Below are 18,565 nucleotides of genomic sequence, written 5' to 3'. Positions count from 1 at the left end.
TTTCTCCACGTGACCGATTAATTTATGACCATCTTTGATCGCAGTGAGTTTGCACTGCATTTTTCTTGTAAATCGCTAAAAGTTTTGCAATTTCACAGTTCACAGTTTGCGTTTTGCACAAATGCTGTTCATCTGACTTCCCATCTAAGCCAATGGTCGCGTGTATTATTTATCTTGCTCAATAGCATATTTAATTACTCACAGGAAACGGAACCAATCTCTAACCTTGACTTACTGTATCCAAATGCAAATGTGTTGCCAATGGAAACATACAGAGAAAAGAACGGGATGCGTCATTCATGGATGTTGCGTTTACCTTTGCGTATGGTTGAATATATTTTGTCCTTCAGTTTTTTTTGCCCTTTTCTTCCGTGCATTCATTTATCCGAATCTTCGTTTATGTTTGCCGTCACGTTTCATTTCATTGTTTGTGCGGGCGTAATGCGTTTCGTTGTTTGCGCCGAGCCGACGCCTCGGGGTACCCTTTCTTTCTCATTTCGGCTTCTTTGAGCGATTACCGCCTATTTGGGGTTTTTTTTCCGGGGGGGGGAGTTTACCACGCCATTTCCGTTTTTGGGGCGTTGCGGGTTTTGCTCGCTTCGATACCTCGCGTGTTTGAAACGGTACAAAATGTGGCATATCCGATCACAACCAGAACAGTTTCCTTTATTCGAACAGCCCGTTTAGAAGATGTTAGTGGTTTCTCTTTAAAGTGCAGAAAACAATTTACAATTTTGACTTCTCAAAGGCACTGATCAACTTCTTAAGTCTGTCAGGCAATAAATTCCCCCTTTGCAAAACGGAAATTCCCATCCTCCGATCCCCGTGCGACGCATGGTTGCGATGAAGAACATTTGCCTAGGATAGTGTGTCACCTGTGCTGCTATATTATGCATGAAAAATACACTACATCCTCCCGCTAATGGGCGGATGAGAAATGTGCCGTCCAAACGAGCGCTGCCTTTTCTCTGGCGGGTACCATTTGTCTATGTAGGGCGAATACGTGGGGGCAAGCTTATGTTTCATTTCGAGAAGGGGGAGAAATTTGCTGTTCGTAGAAGAACCATAGCTTCAAATAGATGGCGTTACAACCGGTTTGACAAGCGAAGGAAGCTGCGGAAAACATGTGGAATTTTTCACGTGGAAAAGCCTTCAAGAAAGGAAAGGCTACCTTTTCGGATGAAATGTCAGATAAACATAATAAAACATTGAATAAATGGAAACTTTACCTATTTGCCTAAGAAACACTTTAAAACGCCAGGACTAACTTGTTGTTAATGGAAGGATTTATTTTGTGCATGACATTCGGTAACATAAACGGTTAGTTTCTCACGGATGAACTGTGTGTCCGTCGAAGCACTGATTGATGGCTTTTGAGGTTTTCTTCCGTTACGCCAAACAGACCGGCTTGAAGAGCCACAGCCAGTCCAGCTTTAATCGAAGCCAATCACCGGCGGTAAACAGACAATGGTTAGGTCCTGAAGCTGCCCCCGGCGGATAGAGCGGTTGGACGAACTTCTCCGATTCTCCAGGCGGACGGTAGTGGTACTGGATTTGACTCTCCTGAGGCCGAACGACCGGTTGGGCTTCGTCAAGATTGTAATAGTACATCTGGTGGGTGACGGTCTGGGTGGTACTGTTTGTGGTCTGCACCGACCTCACCGGAAGCAGTTTTCCTTCCACGCGGCCCATCTCGTAGGTGAACCTGGTTGCGGGATTGACCGATCGTGGCACCACCAGACGCTCCGTATCGCTGCGCTTCAAGGGACCACGCGGCACGCAGTCCTCCTGCGTAACGTCCAACACAAAACCCTGCACCATCGGGAACCGGCCCGGTCGGGATTGAATGCGGATCGTTTTCGTAGGGTAAGGGCCAAAGTCGGCGGTCCGGTAGATCTGTCCCGTCCGGCAACCGCAAATGCGCTGCCCGTCAATCTCGACGAATCCGTCCGGGCAGCCCGGGATCTGATTGTTCCCCAGGAAGAAGAACTTAAACCCAATCACCAGCCGACACGTTTGGGGTGAAAAGCGCTGCACCTGAACGACGCAATCCTGGGGGACGGTAGTCTGGGAGGGAAAGTTTGCACTGGACAGGTAGAACCGTCGCTGGGTGAACAAGTTGCGGCAGCATGCTCGAGGCAGAGGAACGCCGGGAACGAGCGCGACCTGACTCTCCGGTTCGACGCGTTCCGTTGTGGGTTCGGGAAACTCCGGCCTACGATCTTCCGACTTGACCGGTTCATAGCCGGGTGGGGCACCACCGAGTGACGTGGTCCCTTCCGTGCCCGATGTCGTCGGATAGCCCGGATAGTACGCTGATGGATACTGAGGGTACTGAGGATATTGCGGATACGCTGGAGTTCCGCTCTGTCCAGGACCACATGGACTCGACGGGCAGATTGGAGAAGGCACCGACGGCTGCTGGGGGTATGTTGGATAGCTGGGGTACAGTGGTTGACAGGATTGATACCGAGGATCACATGGAGCTCTAGGAGGTGTCGTAGGAATGGTTGGATAGTTTGACGCAGTACAACCCCACGGTGGATAGCACGGGGCTGGGCAAGGGAACGATGGGTACGTCGGATACGTTGGCGTGGGGTACGTTGGGGATACATTTGTCGGTGGTGGCAAATATCCATTGCCTCCAGGATTAAACTCCGGAGGTATATCCTGCCGACTACTGACAACCTTTCCGTCCCCGGAAGTAAACACCACCGGGATTTCGGTAGTCGGTACGAGCTCCTCCGAACTAGATTCTGCGTCATCGGCGACCTGGATCGTAGTGAACAGCGTATACGCCGTCGATGACTCCGCCGCCTCATTATCGTCACTGCACGGTTGCCTCGTGACAAGAATGTGGAATCCCCGCCCCGTACCCCACCCATCCGTGACGAACTTCATTCGGAGTACGCCACCGGGTGCATCATACAACTTCGATCCGACAACCGTACCACACAGGATCTCCTCATCACCGATCGTAAGTCGATCCTTACTGCAATTCCGCGACGGTTCGAGTGCAAACTCTATGAACTGAAAGTGATACTGACTGCTACAGACAAACGGAGACTTGAAGGTGTACTCGCAGTACAGGTTTCCCTGGTATCCCTCGGGGTATCCTGGCGAACGGATTTCACTCTGTAGCCGCTTGTACACTCCACCGCATTCCACCACACTCCGGCGATCGCTCGTCGCCGTAAACGCACTGTAACGTTCCTGGTTTTGCTGCCCATCAAACTCGTTAGTCATCCGGAAGAACTCGTCACCTGCACCGGGTGCTTGCACGTGGTTGCCCTCTTTCAAACCAGCGAAACCGGCCAACGCCGGTTCGATGGTTAACATTAAGAAGCTGAGCACCGTGAACTTTGTAATTGAGTTTGTGATTAACTTTCCCATGGTTTCAAAACATCGAAATCTCCTCAAAAACTTTGTGCGGATGGGACTGGAATTCGGAGAACTCAAACTGCGGCCAACGCCACGGTAATTCCGTTTTAATTCACAAACACACGCCCCGGGGGGTTTTCTACCAGTAATAATGAACTATGAAACTGTTTTTCACTTTGGACAAATGACGGTTATTGATTATCGGCCCTTGGTACTTTCTTCCATTCAAAGGAACTTGAAGCAAATTCCTAAATACGTACGAAACAAAGGCACAGAATGGAAGATTCGTTGCCGTCGCAGGCAAAATTCGAACGCGAACTGATCAAGACGCCGGATAAGCGGTCAACTTTTGAGCTCATCAATAAATTTTAATGAGTGTGGGGCGTTTGTACTTTGTTTGCGACACCGTCCGACTACGGGGAGCCCCGTTCCATCCCATCCTAGTTACTTACTCGCTGCCTCACTCGCTCTTTCTTCCATGCCGCATGCCGAGAGGATGGTTAAGCAGGAAGGTTTTAAAGTTAAGCCTTTGTTGACTTTCGAGTTTACTTTGGCGTTTACTCGCAACCCCACCGTCATTCCGGTGGTGCGTCACATCCTCAATGCTTCCTTCTTCCCAATCGCCCAACGACTGACGTTTCCCCTATGCGTTGTGTCACTTCCGGTGCGCTAAGGGCGTCCAAAGTGAAACCTCTTTCGTTTCCTCCTGCAGTTCACTCTTGTTTGCCTTCAGTTCGCTGGTACCGTATGTACGTTGTAACGAAATGGCCACTCGTATCGCCAACGGGTGTCGACACCCTTCACTATCGCCACCAGCCGTGTAACGTTTCACTTTCGGTCGCAGGGTTCGTGCCCATTCTGTTTGATTTTCAGCATAGTTACCCCGGCATGCCCGAATGAGGGATGGCCCGGTGAGGTTGTCATAAAATCCGTAAAAGCACGCTTCTGCCGAAGCGAAATTGATAAGGGTCGGCAAAGCCAAAGGTCGGCGGCGCATCGAGGACCTGTTGAGGTATATTTATCGACGAGCCAATTACGCAACGTTTACGGCGTAATCATAAACGGAACCCGAGTAGGTCCGTTCTGGGACACGACGTAGCCATGTCATCCCGAGCGGGTGAGTGAGTGTCGGAGCGAGGAAGTCCTTCCTAATCTGTATTTCTTGTTCTCGGTAAGTGAATTTCTATTGCAGTATGATTAGCTTTTATTGGGACAATCTACCCGTGGGCTGGATGTAAGAAACCAACGACCTACGTTGGTGTTTCTAGAAACTTTTGAGAAGCAATCAGTGCCGGGTTCGCTTGATACGTTGAAAAGCTTCTAAAGAGATCAAATTATAATAAATCAAAAGATCTCTTAGAATTCATTTGATCAGAGTTGATGCTTCTCAAAACTTTTCCTTATATGGTTGAGCGTACAGAATGCAACGACTAAAAATCTTCTAATAACTTTTCAAATGTACCATGAAGCCTAATGATTTGGCTCTGTTTACCTTACATCTTCTGGTAATATGATTTTCTAACAGAATTTATAAATTTTTTGATTCAAATCATATATAAGGATTTTCCTGTTTGTTGAAATGAAACTAGACCTTTGTACTCAGTTAGAAATATAATGTTAAAAGACAAAAGTATTTCTTTCCGGTATCATTTGGAATTAAAGGCGCTCGTTCCGGTTTATAGATTATTGACGATTGTTTAAACAATATTAAATCATAGAATCTGATATCGAGTCTTTGTTAGATACCTATTTATTTGTTATTATTTTTAATTTAAAAAATATTTTTAATTGATTTCGATCTAAGGTAATATGAAGCAAAACTGAAGAATAAATTGAAAATAAATGCATATCAAATCGTTGTACTACTAGATTACTTTTAAAAATAACATTTTGCTTTAAGAAGTTGATTCCGTTATAATAAAAACCCCCATTTTCTAAATTGTCAACAAATAAGAAGCGGTATTTTCTACACATATCTATATTTAAAAGTAATCACGCCTCATAAATGCCTCATTTACTAACAGCATACAAGCTACATAATGGAACTTTGCTGTTTTCCCCTAGAGTAAGTGGCGATAGATCAATAATAAGTAAAATCAACTGACGTATTAAGTTTCAACAGTCTCAAATAATGCCGAACGGTCGGATAAGTCATACCAGTGGAGTAAGCTACCATAGTCTCTTGAGCAAGTTTTGCCTAAAATCCCTTCAAACATCTCGGCGCACGGCAAGTTCCACCCCTCGCTGTGCGTACCACGTTATAGTTTGCTTTTCACGAACTGGTCCGACTTCCGGTCGAGCTGGGCGTAGATGATTCCAGCCGGTTTGTCCACCGGCACGTATACCGATTCCTCCTTCAGCTCGGCGTCCTTCACCACTTTCGGGAATTTGCTAAAGTCGAACGTGAAGTAGTGTTTGTTCGGCATCGTCATGTCGATCGACGAAATCTCCGGTATCGACTCCAGCACCTGCTTCTCGGCCAGATAGAGCGTATGCTGCACGCTCGGCGAGAAGATGCCCTTCTCCGTTTCGCCGGCGAAGTTGTTCAGGATGCACTGCTTCACCTTGTTCCAGCAGTAGTCGAAGTCGACCCCGGTCACCGTCGAGTACTGCCACGACGAGCGAACCACCGTGCTGAAGATGCGATCGTGCTGATCGGGAAGGGACCGGTACTCGTCATCGACAAAGTTCACGAAAGCTGACTGGGTTGTCTTTAGGACGCGTAGATCGGTCAGCCCACTGACGACGGTCGGCTTGGATTCTGAAGGGAAACGAAAGACGTCAAATATGTATCACAGGAAAGCAACGAAACCAAGGCAGGACAAATGCATTGTATCCATACCGCTTCTCGTCTGCGTAACGTCCGTGTGGCGCAAGGCGGTCGGGGTAAAGACGAAGGCGTGATTGTGCAGATCCTTGTACGGCCCCGTACCGAAGCCCATCCGGGACCACGGATACTCCTCGATGTGTATTGACACCTCCTCGACGTGCGCGTACTTGCTCAGGAAGTGGTGACACAGCAGTATACCGAACTCTTCCGGCGATCGTAGGCCGTGTTTGCGCGCTAGCAAGTAGACGGTGTTTTTCTGAGAATCCGTCGCCACGATGTCACTGTTATCACCTGTAAGAGTGAACAGGTTTCGGTTAAGTGACGCAATTCAAACCCAAGGAACGGTTCCTCTTCTTACCCTCCAGATAATCCTTCTGGCTGTGGAGCTTCAGCTTTGTCCCAACTTCAAACTCCTTTATCGAGTGTACCAATCCATTGCGCACCACGTGCATCACCTTGACGCTATCCTTGCCGTAACCATAGTTACTGATGAGAAATGGCGAGTTTTCATTGTCGAGGTAACCGTCGCGGCTCTCGTTAAGTAGCTTGCGGGACATCATCTTGCGGCAGTTTCGATAGAGCTTTCTATTCGAAGCATGGAGAATAACAAATTGTTACAATTTAAAACAAATATATTTCATAGAATATAGGATTTTCCTTAAAGTATCTTCAATCCATTCGAGAAAATACTAGTTAATCTAAACAAAAAGCCAGTTCAAACTGATCTTCGTGCAGTTCCCCGAAACCTGAGATCGAGAGGTTAGTGCTCCGGTGTACGTAGAAATAACGTCCATCGCCACAATGATGCGAGACAAACAACAATACATCGTTCTTCACCCGCGAAGCGGTAAGGTGGAAAACCGGTTTAACATCGCTGGGTCACTGTTATTATGATTTTGAAAGAGTTTCGTGCAATCTGCGCCACAAAAAACAGCGCAGTGTATGGTCCGATGGCAAACGATAAGAGCAGTCGGGAGCAATGACGAAAACGAAAGAAAACCACCGTGAACCGGTTTAAGGTGTCGGGAGGAGCCAGCTGATGATGACGCAATTGATTCGTGGCGATTGAAGCAAGGAAGAATAAAAATGAAGTAAATAAATTGCACCCTCCGGGAATCTATCAACCGGGCGTTGAAGATGGATGGTGGTTCGTCTGGTGACAGGCGCGGTTTCTTCTGTGTCTATTATGATCGAGGTGTTATCAGGCACGACCCACACTTAAGCAGCTATCGCAATTCGCGATGGGATTATGTTCTTCCATTTTTGCAAATTTTGACGGAGCCATCGATAAAGGAAGCGATAATGCGTCTGTCACTTAAAGGGTGCATGGTTCTTCATGGCTCGCCTATTGCTCCACCAGTCTTATCGCCAAAATTGATTTAATGCACCCTATTAGCACCATTCGGAGACAAATTTCAAATTTATTTCAAGCTTCTCCGGTACGCGAGTGTTGTGCAGTGAGTGATATGGCCCGTCGGTCTGGCAAATGTTTAATATAGTAGGATTATCTTATCAGATGCTCACAACGACCCAACAGGAACCAGTTGGAGGACAAGAGTAGCCCAAAAACGAGTGATAGAAACGTGAGTGAGCAAAAACATGACCCCCACGATGAAGACACAATAGCGATTCAAATAATTTTGACATCCCGTACCCCTCGGTCAGAACTGGAGTTAGACGTGCTGCGTAGCACGTCCCTTCCTAGCACGTTGAAAGCCTTCGAGCTAATCTATCGATCATGTCTGCGGTACACTTCTAATATACGATTATTTCGACCCAGCTTCTTGGGAGGTTATCAGCGTTAACTTCCATTTTTGTTGAAACAAAATAAAAGGGTCGAACACAAGATAACACATGTCTGCTTATTTCTAGACCGTAACGAAAGCAAGTAAATGCTTCAGAAAGATTTCAATTTAAGCATGATGTGATTAGGACAAATAATCCCCGACGCAAGACGATGGGTTCGAACGCAACAAAAAATCAAAAACAAGCAGTAATTGAAGTTGAAAATTCACGATTTAACAATCGAGTAGATGCACCAAAATCGATCAGAAAATCCGTAATCTCTTATTGTTTGGAGTCTGGAGTCAATTTGAACAACGAGGACTGAGACATAATATCCGAAATAACTTCACAGTCTTAATCAATATAATTCACAGTTGCACGGCAGCCTGAACATCTTAAATCTATGTAATTTTTGACACTGCAAATTTTCACTTACATGAACAAACGAAAAATACTTCAGTAACAACACTTTAATTCCACTTTACTTCTATACAGCAATCTACTTCGACGGTACACAGCACCACTATGAGAGTTCTGATCCAACGTAGTTTCCGTATCAACTGCAACCTACCTTGCCAGTGGCCAGCGCTTAAATGGAGCAGCCCAGCGAGGATCGTGAACGCTTTTCTACCCTCCCGGCCGGCATCAATGATGTAAACAATCGTCGGCCCGAGACGTTCGTCGCAGTAACGGAATCTTTCGTTCTTCCACTCATTCTACAACCGAGCACCGGGCAAACGTCTACCACAATCAGAGGCCGGGCATCTTCCATTCGGGTTGCGATAATCATGCCACAGACAACAGCAAACTGTCTGCGAGAAGCTGGCCCGCTGGTTGAAAGTGGTTCGAATTTTCCGTTATCAGGGTTCGGCGTTTCTAATCGAGAACCGACCACCGGCTCATTATCGCCGATGGCCGTTGCTTAGCCGATGGCTGCACCCATTGATTCTATTAATGTGCTTGCAGCGGACCGCACACAACTTCAGAAGGAGGCAGTTGCAGCATTCCAATGTTAAGTACAATCCTTTTTTGTCCAATCCACAAATGGTTGGAATACTGCACTTGCAGACGACAGTTACGAGCATTGCTCAATTGAGCTTTAAGGCGCCTTTGTGTGACACGTGCAAGCTGATGTACGCAAGTCATCAACCTGAAAGATGAGCCTTGACCCGATGGAATTATCAATGTTGCGCAGAATCGACGGGACAATGTTTCAGAAAGGAATGCTACGCATTCGATTTGCAAACGTTGGTCGCAGCTGTTTTAGAACCTTGACCTGCATTGTTGAGATAAGAGTGGTTTGTAGTTCAAATATAACAAACATATTTTGTTTTACCAAATTGCCATCTGGTTTGGGTTTTTTCCCACTGATTCATTCTTAGTCGATCGTAAACAAGACAAGCTTACGCACACGACATGTAATGCATGTAATTAAATCTACTTTAGGAACCAGTTGCTACCGAAGAAGGAAAAACAGATGTTTAAGGGTCAATCTTGTTGTGATTCTGGGCTTAGTTTTATTTTTCACTCACGTGAATGGAATAAACAATAACAAGATCCACTATAACCACGTGTTTGGTAAACAAATGCGCCAGTATAATTGAACAAGCGTGAACGGTCTTTAGTTCACCTCCTATGATATTATTTTCAATCATTCAGTTTTGTTACCTAACATAGACCACTTTGTAGTAAAGTGTTGTTCCATTAAAACAGGCCGCATATTTGCATTAAATTATGAAATCTCAGTTACAACTCAGCTCGAACGTTTCGGGAAAGGTGGTAACTCTTATCAAGATTGAACTTTTCATGTTGATACAAACGATAATCGCTCCTGAGAAATCCGAACGTCCTATCGCTTCGCTGGAGTACTTTCGTCAGAGGGCTTCGGTGCTTAGCTATAGTCAAAACAAAGTGTTGGACTTTAAATGCGGTGTCTACTATTATTAGTTTGTGGTAGCAGTGTTCTTTCCAAGAAATGTTGTCTTCAGGACGCCCAATATTATTTGCGAAAGATACTCCGGTTGCTTATCTCTTATTGTATTCTAAATGCACTTCTTTTGCTTGCTTCCTTACAGACAAAATCGTCAAGTCTCTCGAATGCTATGCCTTGTTTAGTTATTTTAAAGAAGTGATAAATGTTTTAAAGGTAAAATTGAATGAATGAAGCGATCTGCATTTAGCGCTAGAAGGATATGAACATGTATGTATTAGAAGGATTAGTATAATGTATCAATATGATTCATCTCCTCTGTGTTCTGCAATATAACTGTTTTAGATAATTAAGCAAAATATTATGAGTTACTATAAACTAATTTTTGTGATTAATTTTCATAGGTATACCGGACAATTTGAAAAGTTTAATTTTTCAAATGCAGATCGAACTTGTATGCGAGTTCAACTCGAGGTAATCTTTTGAAGTTTATCTTTGTTTAAGTATCCTTGTTCGTCTAGAACTGTTAAAACTACTAAAGATATAAAAAGCTTGTAGGGTAAAAGTACCCATTTTGGCCCACTTAGGGAAGGGTCACCACAAAATAAATCGTTGCATTAATTGTACCGATCATATCACGAAAAACTGGGTATGATAATGTAGAGTAGCTCTCTAAGTATGCATTAAAATTCATATTTTTTAGTTTATTTGATGTTTTCGCTGAAAAATTATCAATTTCCGAACACACTTTTTGTCGCTATTTTGGCCCGCTTTGCTTCTATTTTGGCCCACCTGTGTACCAGTTTTGGCCCACCTGAAAAATGCCTTTTTTATGTGTTTTATGGTTTTAATAATCTTTATAATAATTTAGATTGTGCTATTTACTTTTACTTTTGCTAAATAAGTAAGATAACATGTTTAATTCGATATTTTAATTTCCACTTTTTTCCAAGATCATCGGATTTTCGTTTAGACAATTTCTGACAACCAGCTGTCAGTGTCAAAATGCATACAAATTTCGTTTCAATCGAAACCAGATTTCCTTGCATCTATTTTGGCCCACTTTTGCATCGAAATTAATATTATTTCTCGAGCTCTAAAAATTCAAGTAACGTTTTGATAATTCCTAAAAACACTCAAAGCTTTTGAAAAACATTACTTTAGAATTTTTTACGCAGTGGTTGCTTATATCTCAAGGTTGGCGAACTATCTGCCTACGGGATGGTTTTTTGAAAAAGAGACAGCTTCGTAGTTTTAAGCGATTTTCTCGAAAAATATTGATGCAATCGCCTCCAAATTTGGTATTTAACAAGAATAAATTGACCACAACACTAAACAAAATGTTAGGGGGCATTTTTATTTGAAATCATTGAAATAATTGATCTATTTTCTAGTGGGCCAAAATTACATACGTGGGCCAAAATACCCTCACTCAGCCTATTAGACCAATTTTTTGTCTTAGAAAGGGCTATCATTTGAGGAGTCATTTATCACAATCTGTTCAGGGAGGAAAAAGTTATTAACAACTTCGTTGTTTACCCGGTTGACAAAAATTCAAATTTTTTGCAGCTGTCATGTAGTACCAGCAAGTTTTTCCATGGCAGATTGCTGGGACTCTTGCTGGAACTACATAGTACCAGCAACAATGTCATTTTCTGTCAACCGGGTAGTTATTTACTGCCACTAATGACCAAGGTGTTTGAAACTTCCGTGGCATTCAAGGCACCTTGGTCAAAAGGAAAATATTTTGGAGTTTTGCAAATGACAACTCATCTGTCAGTCCAATAGTGACGCGCTAAACAACGCTAGACTTGTTTGTTAAAACATTTTCATTTTATCCGGTTTTCCCCGGTTTTTCACCGCCATGGGTTCGAAGAAACACAAGAAACATAAATCAGAACGGAGAGAACGCGAGGGTGGTAAAGGTTTGTGATTTTTCATTCCATTTTCACGAGCGCGATGGTGTAGTAAACGAGTCATCGATGTCGTCGCCAACCTGCAGCTGCCATCCCTTGTTTGGGTTTGAAACGGTGCCGCTTTGTGTATTAATCCTTATTCCTTGTTTACTCTTGATCCACCATAGAGAAATCGTTCAGTGTCGATCGTCCACCGAGTCTCAAGCTTATATTGAAGGTAAGCGGCAACAGCTCAACGCCGGAACACGGCAACGATTCGCCGGCATACGGCATTCAATCGGATGGCGGAAGTACACTTTTCACCAGCAGCGGCGACTACCCGGAGCGGCATAAAAAATCGAAGAAAAAGAAAAAGAAGAAAGACCGCGAGAAGAAACACAAGCATCATCACAAGGAAAAGCGTCACCGGCATCGGGGCGATGATACGAGTCACGACGGTGAGGAAGATGAGGAAGAGGAGGAGGATTTCAACAGCGTCGGGGATGAGAGTTCTCAGGCTGCACTGGATCCGGTGGGTGTCGTGCACTATCCGACGGTGGCGGCAAGCTCGGTGGCGGTTGCAGCTGTAGCGGCCGTGGCAAACTCTTCCTTGGCGGCCCAACCTGTCACTAAGCCGCTGCTGCCAGAGATATTACTTTCACCGAAGCACGAACCGGATATGGGGCCGGAATCGGTGCCGGAACCGATGACTGAACCCGACGGAGGACTGGGCTCGGCTGGTGGGCTTGTGCCGAAAGAAGAAATGACAACGGCACCAAGCTCGGTGACGACGGAGGAACCGCTGCAAAGTCCCGGCTCGATGCAGTCCTCGTCGAGGCCGGGCAGCAAAATCGATTTTCACGATACCAGCTCGAGCCAGTGTCCCAAAACGCCCAATTCGGATTGCAGCGGCCGAGAGCCGCGAAGCTGCGTGCTAAAACTGAAGCAAATGCGATCACCGTTAGCCAAACTGCTCGACCATCTGCTGAAGGCGCTGGAGAAGCGGGATCCACATCAGTTCTTTGCGTGGCCTGTCACCGACGACATCGCCCCGGGGTACTCCTCGATCATCCTGAAGCCGATGGACTTTTCCACAATCCGGCAGAAAATCGACGACAACGAGTACAATTCCGTGGCTGAGTTCAGCGACGACTTTAAGCTGATGTGTGAGAACGCGATCAAGTACAATCACTCCGAGACGGTGTACCACAAGGCGGCCAAAAAGTTGCTCCACGTTGGCGCCCGGCTGCTGCAACCGGACAATCTGATGCGCTCACTGCGCCCACTGATGACGTACATGCGCGAGTTGACGGCAAAGGAGCTCGGATTCGAGCTACCGGTCGGTGCGACCGATGGGGATGGAAGCGAGTTCCACCATCAGCACCACACCGCCGACTCGGCTGACGAAGCGATGGCGGCGGCAGTAGACGAAGGAATCAACGCGCAAATCGAGGAGGAGGAAAAACGAAAACAGATCCGGCTGGAGAATAATCCCCAAACCAAGTTTGAAGCATTCGTCGACGATCTGACGGCGGATGAGGTGCTGGCGCAGGTGCAAAGTGCAGCCCTGAACGCGAGGACAAAGCTGCTGAAGAGAAAATCGGCCCACAAGCTCGGCTTCCTGAGACAGCACAAGGATGGAACGACGTCGATGAAGCTCCTGCTAGATACGGGCGTTCACGAGGGTGGCGAAGGTGGTCCCGAACGGACGGTCACGCTTGGGGCGCACACAGGAAAGCTTCAGTATGGTACGGGGCAGCTGCAGGGATTCCGCGAAGATCGTCGAAACAGTGCCAAGATCGTGAAACCGCTCAACTACGGTGCGTTCGGATCTTTCGCGCCCGTCTTCGATTCGCGCTTTTCCAATCTCAGCAAGGAAGAGACGGATATGGTGCTGAATACGTACGGGTGCGAGACCGGCGCAGACTACGCGGAGAGCATCCTGCGCTTTGCGATGGACAGTCCGTTCGCCGCCGGGATGGCGCACAATCTGCTCGACGTGCTGACCAATGGCGAGCACAGGCAGACGTACGGTAAGCTGTACGAGACGCACATGCAGCGCCAGGAACGGGAAGCCGTCAAGCAGACGTTTCTCGATCCGGATGAGGTTGCCGAGGAAGTGCGTCGGTACGCCGATGTGAAGATCGACTTCGACGCTCTCCGGTCACTGTCTAGCGTTGGCGTGAATATGCATTTTCTGGACGATTTGGAGCGCCAGCTAAAGGAGGCGGACATTGTACCTCAGTTGCAACAATCGCTGCATGAAAACTCCGACCTGCTGCAAAAACTGCACCAGATGCAAACGGAGCGCCTATCAGCCCCATTGCCGGCTCATCTGTCCCACATTCAGCATCCATCCGACGGTGAGCTGGAGCTGGCCGGACAAATTACAAGCAATTTGACACAAATCGCTAAACAGTTGCCACCGTCCGCGATCGCACAACCACATGGGTTGCGAAAGGCGATGGGAATTAATACCACGGGTAAGTTGTCCGCTTCCATCTAGTCCGGGTTCGTCTTAACCCCTCCTCGTTCTGCCCTGTTTTTCCAGTTGGACTAGATGTTTTCCAGTCGCCTCCACCGTCGAACGTACCATCCGAATCGCAATCTCCAGTACCTGCACCTGCGACACTACAGCAACCATCAAACTGCAATGGAACCGAGGTCACCTCACCGAATGCCCCTGCACATTCCGGAACCTCTGTGACGGCAGCAACAGGTTGGTGCACACGTGCATAACTTTCTCCACGACAATCCCACTCCCATCTTTATCTTACCAAACCAGATATCGACACGACACCGATGGACATGGATCTCGAACCGGAACCGATTTCCCATCACCATCATCAGCATCATCCCCATCCACACCATTTGCCTTCGCAACAGCAGCAACAGTCGTCTCAACAACAACAACAACCCCAAGAGCAATCGATCATACAGAGCAATCCAACCAGTTCCAGCAACCCGGTCGACATTGACAGTGAACTAAGGGAGTTTCTGGGAAGCTCCGGTCTGAGCTCGAACGGTCCACACTCAACTGACGAAGCCGAATCATCCGATGCGGCCTGCATCGAGCAAATGCTGTTGGATTGAAGACCGAGACGCGTATTGCACCAATGTCAAGTGAAAAATGAGGAAGTGGCTTTATTTTTCATTAGTTTATAAGAGAGTAAGTAACATAAAACAAAACAAAAAACTTATTTTTCAGAATAACTCCAGAGCTCTCCGATGTTGCAAAAAAAAAAACAGTAAGCGTAAGCGTGTGTAACATACACACAACATACAACGTCACTTTTCTGCTCCAAAAAGAAAACTCTCGACACTTGTAAAAGGGTAAATTGGTCGAGAGTTCCTCCACGTTGATAGTATGGATAGATATTTTAACAGATTTTGTTCAATATTTAAAGATTACAAAATATAACAAACTGATTGAACAAAGAAACTATGTTGTTCATTTCAATTTCCGTTCTTCGATCGAAGTTACTGTACTGTGGCCAATTCATGTGCCGGGAGAACGCGCGGCGTCTTTTCTTATCAAATGTATCATTGTTTTTGTCACAGCTTTTTTGTCATCGGACGTTCAATACATATTGTTTAATTATACTAAAGTAAGTAATTAAAATAAAGTTTTAACCATAATTTAATTAAAATCTCTCATCATGGCTAATTAACGTTTTGTTAGATAGCATTATTTATTAATTACTTTGTTGTAAGCTAACGCCCATTTTAAATGCTTCGTAAGGTTAACATGTAAAACTGGCTAAATACGTATTGAAACTCAAACCTACATTTTGTGTGTAAAAATCGATGGATTTTTATTCTTTTTTATCTTCACCAAAACCAAATTTGAAAATGAATTTGACTCACATTTCAACTTGTTAGGAAGCTCATTTTATGCTAGTCATTCAACACTTTTTTTTTCTAGACACGATTACGTTGCTAGTGAGTTTCTGGAACACTTTGTGGCTTTCAACTTTTTTATCCCTATTTTAACAACTACCGAAACATAGTCACTCCCATCAGTATGGTTTAATTAGGAGAAAAATAAACAGAACTTTATCAAGCTTAATATTTTTTTATGCCGGGTTAAAAAATTAGCCTCATGTGTGGTTTCAAAGTGGTGTTAAAGAATAATTAATCAAGACTTTTTCTTCTTTTTATCAAATCATACGAACGGCGGGCGTATACATTGTAAATAAGAATTTACATAAATCAATGTAGATTGCTCAGCAAGCCTGGTGGCCTTTGTGTTTTGTATGATATAATTTTTTTACTACTTTATTATGGAACAAACTTCGTTTTACATGCTTTATATGAGAAAGATACATGTATATATAATGTTTCATAAATATTCAAAGTGCTAACTATCAACTTGCCACTCACGTTACACACAAGCAACTAATTTCCTTAAGCCGAAGTAGATTTAAAATTACGCATCACTAATACCAAAAACTTGTCAATGTAATATTTGCAATTACCTGAAACTTTATTGTTAAATCGTATAAACCCACAATCAACCGACTGATAAACTCCTTAAGAAGCAATTCAACCTCGTTTTTATTTCATTTTTTCAGGATTTTAAGACAAAAGATGCCCCTCAAAACGATGATTTTGTTTTTAAGTCATGGTTAAAAAATCTGGTTATATCAAACAAACCATCTCGTGTATCGATTCTGATCTAAATTTCTTCACAAATCAAAACAATTGATCAGCAAGGCCTTTGGCTTTTTCATAACATAATTGGTTTTTCGCTTTATCGGTGATCAATCTTTCCTCATACCAAAAGTGAGTATAGATAAATATTTAAATCAATAAGCAGGTAGATTTGTAAGTGTTCATTACAATTCAAACTGCAGTTTCATTTCATTTTTCATTTTGGTAAAAAGCAAGCAACTAATGCATGCTAATTTTATAATTTATCCGAAACCTTATTTGGAAAAGTTATATTTCCGTTCACGGGCACCAATGGAAAGATAGCCATGTTAGCAATTCCGCACATGTTATTACGATTGCGAGCCATTTTGATGTAACCACTGTCACCCCAATCCTTGCCCCAGGAGTTTTTTACCAGCCAGTATTCCACGCCATCGCTAGTTTTACCGTAGCCTACTACTAACATTGCATGATAATCAGCATGCGGCTCCCCCCACGAACATTCCGCCTCGTAATAGACTCCACTGCTATAGTGTTGGAATGAATCTTTATATCGTATTACAATGGAAATAGGACCGATGGAGGCAACGGCTTGCATTAACACCGTCTCATCAGGAGGCAGAGCTTTCGCGCCCTGAACGGTGGCGGCAACTGCTAAAGGGTTAAATTTACATTGATCGTTTTGCTGCGCTTCGTACGGATAATCGCGTTCACTATTGATGCCTTCATCTTCCATTATACCTTCGTAGGCAGCGAACGGTGTGCTTCCATTGCATGCGTGAATGACCCCTGAGCAATCTAACACGTTTTGATCGGAAAGTTCCACCAACTTCCTATGCTGAAGAAACCACTGACTTTCTAGCGCTCCGGTCGCAGAAAAAGCCCAGCACGATCCGCAGTCTCCTAATTTTGATATGCAAATCAATTATTTGCAATTTTGTACACTTCTTTCATGTGTATCACAACCTACCTTGGTTCTTCACGCGTGTCACAGCGCCGCGATCACGCCAGTCGACGTTCAACGGTAATTGCACCGTATCTTTTGGCGGGATCCATTTTAAAGGCTTTTCATTCCTTACCAACGGAGGAGCCATGGAAGAAAAGTAGAGACGATAAGGTTGTATACGACCTTTTTTATCGATAAGCTACTTACCCCCCTTTAGATGTATTATAGATTGGCCTAAAACCTAGCATCGTTCGCCGAAACTCTTCACCCTGTAGATCAGAGAACTGGTTCACTTCCATCTCGAAAGACTCCTGACCTCGCAAGAATCGTTGGTTGTGACGAGCGATAAGAATCCTGTTTTGTGCGTAGATCCGCATCCGCATCGGTTCTTCGTAAAGGCTTTCATACTGCTTTCCATACTTCAGCTAGAATGCACAATATAATTGTTTTGAACGACGATTAGGTTACTGGTGATATTTTGATATAACTTGAATATGCTTTTATAAAAGAATAAAATTCTTCACAGGTCAACTTTTGTCCACTCATTTTGATCAAGCAAAACTTATGCAAGTAAATCCAGCACGACTGAAACTCTGCTCGCTGGAACACTTTAACTTTCTACGTTACCTTAAAAATTGTCCACTCCTCCACAAGAATGTTGTCAAAGAACGATATCACTAGAAAAACGACGCCTACGATGGCAGCTAAGATAATGCTGACGACTATAACAAGTATCTTCATTCCTACTATCAAGGCTTGATGGCTACGAGTTAACCATTAATTCACGAAAACTATAATAACTACTGAAAACAGCACTTCTATTAACGATTCGCAAAAGAGTTCTTCCAGAAAGTAACAATTGTGTCCTTTTATACGCGACAACTCTATAACTCTGTTCCCATATAGTTTTATCGCTAATTTAACCAATATGCATACCATAATGTGAACCACTCCCAAGGGTTCATCGGAAAAAAAATTTACAATAATTCAAGCTTTATATACTTTTACAGGGTAAAACTGCATTGTATAAAATAGTGGCTTTTGCAAAGTGACCAATTATAATGTTCATAACGAATGAGACAAAATTGTGAGTAACCATGTTTTGGGCCAATATCATGAGTATGATTTCATCTGGAAAAAAGGTA

The 18,565-nt window shown here is 44.4% G+C and overlaps 4 protein-coding genes across 4 annotated transcripts; 1 reads left to right on the top strand and 3 right to left on the bottom strand.

The window, feature by feature from the left end:
- Positions 1 to 1,389: 1,389 nt before the first annotated feature.
- Positions 1,390 to 3,339, bottom strand: LOC131264222 (uncharacterized). The gene has a single exon (XM_058266511.1). It carries the CDS (start codon positions 3,337 to 3,339, stop codon positions 1,390 to 1,392), a length of 1,950 nt encoding a protein of 649 aa, XP_058122494.1.
- Positions 3,340 to 5,360: 2,021 nt separating this feature from the next.
- Positions 5,361 to 6,771, bottom strand: LOC131263981 (uricase). The gene is made up of 3 exons (XM_058266272.1): positions 6,570 to 6,771; positions 6,224 to 6,502; positions 5,361 to 6,142 (listed from the first exon to the last, which is right to left on the bottom strand). The coding sequence occupies exons 1-3, from the start codon at positions 6,769 to 6,771 to the stop codon at positions 5,640 to 5,642; spliced, it is 984 nt and encodes a 327-aa protein (XP_058122255.1). The 3' UTR covers positions 5,361 to 5,639.
- A 4,947-nt stretch (positions 6,772 to 11,718) lies between these two features.
- LOC131267280 (bromodomain-containing protein 7) lies at positions 11,719 to 15,134 on the top strand. The gene is made up of 4 exons (XM_058270120.1): positions 11,719 to 11,851; positions 12,010 to 14,304; positions 14,373 to 14,540; positions 14,607 to 15,134. The coding sequence occupies exons 1-4, from the start codon at positions 11,791 to 11,793 to the stop codon at positions 14,912 to 14,914; spliced, it is 2,832 nt and encodes a 943-aa protein (XP_058126103.1). The 5' UTR covers positions 11,719 to 11,790; the 3' UTR covers positions 14,915 to 15,134.
- A 1,596-nt stretch (positions 15,135 to 16,730) lies between these two features.
- Positions 16,731 to 17,719, bottom strand: LOC131264221 (procathepsin L-like). The gene is made up of 3 exons (XM_058266510.1): positions 17,628 to 17,719; positions 17,445 to 17,548; positions 16,731 to 17,377 (listed from the first exon to the last, which is right to left on the bottom strand). The coding sequence occupies exons 1-3, from the start codon at positions 17,717 to 17,719 to the stop codon at positions 16,731 to 16,733; spliced, it is 843 nt and encodes a 280-aa protein (XP_058122493.1).
- Positions 17,720 to 18,565: the final 846 nt, after the last annotated feature.

This window comes from Anopheles coustani, chromosome 2, assembly GCF_943734705.1.
Source record: "Anopheles coustani chromosome 2, idAnoCousDA_361_x.2, whole genome shotgun sequence".
Lineage (NCBI taxonomy): Eukaryota > Metazoa > Arthropoda > Insecta > Diptera > Culicidae > Anopheles > Anopheles coustani.
The sequence above is the reverse complement of the archived record's forward strand: the minus strand, read 5'-3'. Positions and strand labels throughout refer to the sequence as shown.

Excerpts from the sequence above, each read along its gene's own strand:
- LOC131264222 (XM_058266511.1), bottom strand. The coding sequence starts at position 3,339 with ATGTTAACCATCGAACCGGCGTTGGCCGGTTTCGCTGGTTTGAAAGAG.
- LOC131263981 (XM_058266272.1), bottom strand. The coding sequence starts at position 6,771 with ATGATGTCCCGCAAGCTACTTAACGAGAGCCGCGACGGTTACCTCGAC. Across the intron at positions 6,503-6,569 it reads CCAGAAGGATTATCTGGAGG|GTGATAACAGTGACATCGTG; the intron begins GTAAGAAGAGGA and ends TCACTCTTACAG. Across the intron at positions 6,143-6,223 it reads CGTTACGCAGACGAGAAGCG|AATCCAAGCCGACCGTCGTC; the intron begins GTATGGATACAA and ends GTTTCCCTTCAG.
- LOC131267280 (XM_058270120.1), top strand. The coding sequence starts at position 11,791 with ATGGGTTCGAAGAAACACAAGAAACATAAATCAGAACGGAGAGAACGC. Across the intron at positions 14,305-14,372 it reads GATGGGAATTAATACCACGG|TTGGACTAGATGTTTTCCAG; the intron begins GTAAGTTGTCCG and ends CTGTTTTTCCAG. Across the intron at positions 14,541-14,606 it reads CTCTGTGACGGCAGCAACAG|ATATCGACACGACACCGATG; the intron begins GTTGGTGCACAC and ends TTACCAAACCAG.
- LOC131264221 (XM_058266510.1), bottom strand. The coding sequence starts at position 17,719 with ATGGAAGTGAACCAGTTCTCTGATCTACAGGGTGAAGAGTTTCGGCGA. Across the intron at positions 17,549-17,627 it reads TATAATACATCTAAAGGGGG|GAATGAAAAGCCTTTAAAAT; the intron begins GTAAGTAGCTTA and ends TCCGTTGGTAAG. Across the intron at positions 17,378-17,444 it reads GACACGCGTGAAGAACCAAG|GAGACTGCGGATCGTGCTGG; the intron begins GTAGGTTGTGAT and ends TATCAAAATTAG.